Source organism: Mus pahari, chromosome 12, assembly GCF_900095145.1.
Source record: "Mus pahari chromosome 12, PAHARI_EIJ_v1.1, whole genome shotgun sequence".
NCBI classification, from domain to species: domain Eukaryota; kingdom Metazoa; phylum Chordata; class Mammalia; order Rodentia; family Muridae; genus Mus; species Mus pahari.
This window is the reverse complement of record NC_034601.1, coordinates 49684798-49689872: the sequence shown is the minus strand read 5'-3', so window position 1 is coordinate 49689872 and position 5075 is coordinate 49684798. Positions and strand designations below refer to the sequence as shown.

Genomic DNA, 5075 nt, shown 5'->3' with positions numbered 1-5075 from the left:
GGTTTCTATTCTAGTTCCTATAAGCATTTCCACCAGAACTTGAGGCAAAACATAAGGAAGCTGTTTCTTTTAAAGTACAAACACCACCAAAAATATCAGTGTACATACTGCTTTATGTATTTGGCTGGCTTTTGTTTTTTAAAAGGTTTAAATACCAAAAAAGGAAAAAAGGTATAANATTGTATGAAGACAGATGAGGTACACACCTTCTGTGCCGTTTGAAGCACTTGTTTTACTAACTTACTAGATCCAGTTTGAATTGAATTCACAAGGTTTCTTACAACTCCATGGCTTATTTTACGTGTCTACATCCTGACCAGTGGTTTCAAAAGCACATTTAGTGACTGCAGTAAGAAATGCTTCTTTAGACACATCTTCATTGCGAGCCTCTCATCGCATATGCTCTTAGAGTTCTGTACGTAGGATGTTTGTTTTGTATTTTTGTATTGTATATGGGCTTTTCAAATGTGACAGTTAAATGCATCTTTAATAGTCACAGACAAGAGATGATAAAATGTCCTTGAAAATGACAATGTTGAGTTTGGAGGCAGCTTCGGTGAGTTTCCTGGGTGGTGATGATTCACTGGGCAGTTTTTACTGCAATGACTTCCCAGAAGCAGCGCGGATAGTCCTAACACTTTGTTCACTACAATTTANTTTACTTAATAAGCCCCAAGTAAAATGATGGAAATGTACATAGCACTATTAGTTCATACATGATTTAAGTATATCAAGATACATAAATTTAACATTTATGTCCGCAAACTGTCCATTTGTCCATTTTACTGTTTGTTGAAATAACACCTCTCCTACATATTCTTTACTTGACTCGAATAACAAATTAACCTGAGGTCAAGATGGAGAGAGACGACTGAGCTGAATGTCTTTACTAAAATTACAATAAATTTTGTCAAACTTGGTGGTGGTCTTATTTTCTATTTTATTTTTTACCGTGTCTTTGAAAATGTTTTTAAAAATATCCTGTGTCTATGGCATGCTGGTGAGGTCGGGGAGACACAAAACATTGTGAAAATATCGCCATTTAGAAGCAGTGTCACCAGAACCTCTTACTGCGCATAAGACTGTCTTCAGAATAATGTGTTAGCATTATCTGTTACTCTACCTTACTCTGGTCGGCAGATTCTTGCATTCCATTTACAATGCTCTTATATACTCTGTCTGAGAGGAGCTGCACTGTCAGCTCCTGAGTTCTCTAAAGACTTCCTTTTCCTGTGTGTTTATTGTGAGTGCCCATGCACATGTAGCACTGTACACTGGTAGAGCACACTCTGAGGGGTTCTTTTTCCTCTCTATACACTGCATCTCAACTATGCCCCCCCCCCAAACACACACACACACACTCCTAGTCTGTCCCTCACCTCCCTTCTTCCTCACATCTATTCCTGTTCTTTTTCCCTACAAAAGAGGAGCAGAACTCCCAGGGATAAACTTTGAAAGTGGCCTAATGGTCAAAGGATTCCTTCTGTTAATTTTGGGGTTTTTTGACAGGGTTTCTCTGAGTAGCTCTGGCTGTCCTGGAACTCACTTTGTAGATCAGGCTGGGCTCACAAGAGATCCACCTCTGCTGGGATTAAAGGTGTGCACTGCTACCAGCACCTGGATAGCTGTCAAAGGATTTTCAAGCAGTGATTTAATTAAAGGACTGAACCTAAGAAATCTACAGTGTAGAGGTCTCAGATGTAGGAAGAGAATACTATCCTTGGGTTAGGGAAAGGACAACTGAATAAGAGAGTAAGGAAATGTAATCTTAGAGCAGAAGCTGGAGACAGCTCCATTTTAGGGTGCTTGCCTAGTATGCAAAAGGCTTGGGTTTGATAGCCAGTCCAAAACCCAGACACTGCCAGTAACACATATCTGGAAGCCCAGAACTTGGCAGTAGAGCAGGAATAATAAAAGACCTTGAGGTCTGCCTGGATCACAGGACCCATCTTGGTCAGGAGGTGGTAATACTTTGTCTTCCTGTTTAATCCTGTCCTGTGTTAACTGGGTAGCTGGGAGAAATGAGAGTTGTCTCTGAGTACATCCAGCTGGGCTACAGTTCACTTGCAGAGATATAAGAGCTTTGAGCAGTGGCCTTGAAGCACATAACGGCCAGCCACCTAATTACCGAACATAAACAGAGCTAACAAATTCAAAATCTTGGTTTTCTGCTTTTCAGAGATAATAATGTCCACTTTGGGGACATTAACTTCACACTATTGTCTTAGAGATTATATTTCACTTTCTGGGTAGAGATACCATGACCAAGTTTTGTTTTGTTTTGTTTTTTCTTAAAGATATATTTGTTTTATGTATATGAGTACACTGTAGCTGTACAGATGGTTGTGAGCCTTCATGTGATTGTTGGGAATTGAATTTAGGACCTCTGCTCGCTCCAGTTGGCCCTGCTCCCCGCTCGCTCAGTTCCAAAGATTTTATTATTATAAATAAGTACACCATAGCTGTCTTCAGACACACCAGAAGAGGGCTCCAGATCTCATTACGAGTGGTTGTGAGCCACCATGTGGTTGCTGAGATTTGAACTCTGGACTCTTACCCGCTGAGCCATCTCACCAGCCCAGACAAAGAGGTTCTTTATAAAAAAACAAAAACAAAAAAACATTTCATTGGAGCTGGCTTACAGTTTCAGGTTTAGTCTGTTGTTATCATGGTGAGAAGCATGGCAGCGTCCAAGCAAACATGGTGTTGGAGATTTCTATATCTTAATCCACAGGTAGCAGAAGGGGGACTGTGCCACACTGGGCATGGCTTGAGCATAGGAGACTGCAAAGCCTGCCTCCACAGTGGTATACTTCAGCTAGGCCACGCCTCCTAACTGTTGCACCTATGGGTCAAGCATTCAAACACATGAATCTGGAGACCTATTCAGCCGACATTGTAAAACTTCCTGAGTGGAATGTAAAGGTCTGTTGGGAAAACCCTGCTACTTAAGTCAAAGTCTACCATGTCTGTTCAGGTCCCTAGCTGGGCTGCCCGAAATGGAGACCTCCTTTCCCAGCAGGCTTCCTCTTCTCTCCAGGGGAGCCCATCTCCACAGGCTACCTGAGGAATATCACAGAATTCTTGGAGGAAATTAGAGGTTCAACTTCTGGGAGCACCTTTCCATGCAAGTGAGGCATCCCCAGAGCCTTGATCCACAGCCAATGAAACTTCACCCTGAGAACAAGCCCCTTCCCACTTTCTATGGTTTATATAGTCCTTGTTTACCCCAATAAAGAGCACGAGCTGCCCCATTGAATTGATTAGAGAACTGTTTTCTAAAAGTACTGTAACACTGAAATCTTTGGAAGAGAGTCTCCCCACACTCAACCCTCACAGCTGGACCACTGACTTCATCCTTTCTTGCCCAGTGTATATTGGGGCCCACACACCCCAAAGGAAGAAAGCAGACCTGAGAACTCAGCTCTGCTCCATCCTTCCCTGCCTAGTGTGCAGCAGTATCTGGACATGCTACGGGAAGATAAGAACGGAAGCACAGTAGTCCAATAAGAGACATTAGCAAGTTCAGGAAATAAATTCAAATTTGCTAGGCCTGGTGGTATACACCTTTAATCCTAGCACTCAGGAGGGAGGGGCAGGGAGATCCTTGTGAGTTCAAGGCCAGCCTGGGAAAAATAAATCCTGTCTCAAGAAAATGGGGCTGGAGACATGGCTTAGTGGTTAAGAGCACTGGCTGCCCTTCCATGGGGCTGGGTTTGATTGCCAGCACCCACATGGTGGTTCACTATTCTCTGTAACCCCAAGAGGATCGGATGTCTTCTGGCCTGCACCAGCACCAGACATGCATGGGGTACACAGTCGGACATTCAGGCAAAACTTACATGTAAAGAAATTCTTTTCTCAGTACTCGGGAGGCAGAGGCAGAGGCAGGCAGATTTCTGAGTTCAAGGCCAGCCTGGTCTACAGTGAGTTCCAGGACTACACAGAGAAACCCTGTCTCGAAAAACAAAACTAAACAAAACAAACACTATAAAAAATGGTACTTTTTTTAGTATTTCACAGCATACACTTGAACAGATTTGCTGATAAGTTTGCAGTATCAGTAGAGTTGAATCTTAACTTTATATGCAAAATAGACAGAAGACCTGTTAAGGAATTCCAAGGGGACTTCAGGTTTAATAGAATTGTGAACAGGATATATGTATAGAGAGTTTGTAAAACAAAAAGGATTATAGAGATGGCTCAATGGTTAGGAGCACTGGCTTCTCTTAGGACCAAGGTTCAAATCCTAGTACTCACATGGCAGTTCACAATTATCTTTAACTCCAGTTCCAGAAGATCCAATATTGGCCTTCATGGGCATCTGGTTACAAAAATGATACAGACAAGTTCAGACAAAACAAAAAAATGCAGGTACACAGAAAATACAGACGCATACCCATATATAATACATAAAATAAAGCCCAAAACAGTAAGCCCTAGAGATGTCAGCTAGCTCCAAATCCAGAAGATAAGTAACCTAATCACTGCCCTTTGACATAAGTAGACAGAGAAAAACACATCTCATGGTTTCTCCTACCTATTATCCCAACACCCAGGAGACAGAACTGTTAGCTCAAGACCAGCCTAGGCTACAGAGAGCCTACTTGGGCTACAAACACACATGCACACATGTGCACACACACAAATATGTTAGAGGATTGATTTCCAGTAATGTTTAAGTTTCACATTACTTCACTAACAGCCATGCTTCAGATTGCTCTAACAGCAGTAGCAATAACGGAAACGGTGGGGTATAGCTCGGTTGGTAATTGCCTAGGGGGTATGAGGCACTGGGGTTTAATCCCCAACACCACATAAACTGGATATATTATGGTACCTGTCTGTGATCTCAGTACTGGAGATGTGGAGCCAGGAAGGCAGACGTTCAAGCTTTGCCTCAACTATACACTGAGCTCATGACCAGTCTAGGCTACAGGAAACTCTGACTTAAAAACAAAAACAAAGACAAAGCTATTTCTTTGAATACTCGGATTTGATCAGGAGACGAGCTGACAACAGAACAATGTATGTTTCTAAACAGAATCACCAGAGTTAAAATACAGATTTTCCCA

The 5075-nt window shown here is 42.2% G+C and overlaps 1 protein-coding gene across 1 annotated transcript in view; it reads left to right on the top strand.

The window, feature by feature from the left end:
• The window catches only part of Pcnp (PEST proteolytic signal containing nuclear protein), a 15493-nt gene extending 13415 nt beyond the window's left edge, over nucleotides 1–2078 (top strand). Inside the window, exon 6 of the mRNA XM_029544336.1 lies at nucleotides 2013–2078. Coding sequence (XP_029400196.1) covers nucleotides 2013–2078 — 66 coding nt within the window. The remainder of the gene's footprint in view (nucleotides 1–2012) is intronic.
• The last annotated feature ends 2997 nt before the right edge of the window (nucleotides 2079–5075 follow it).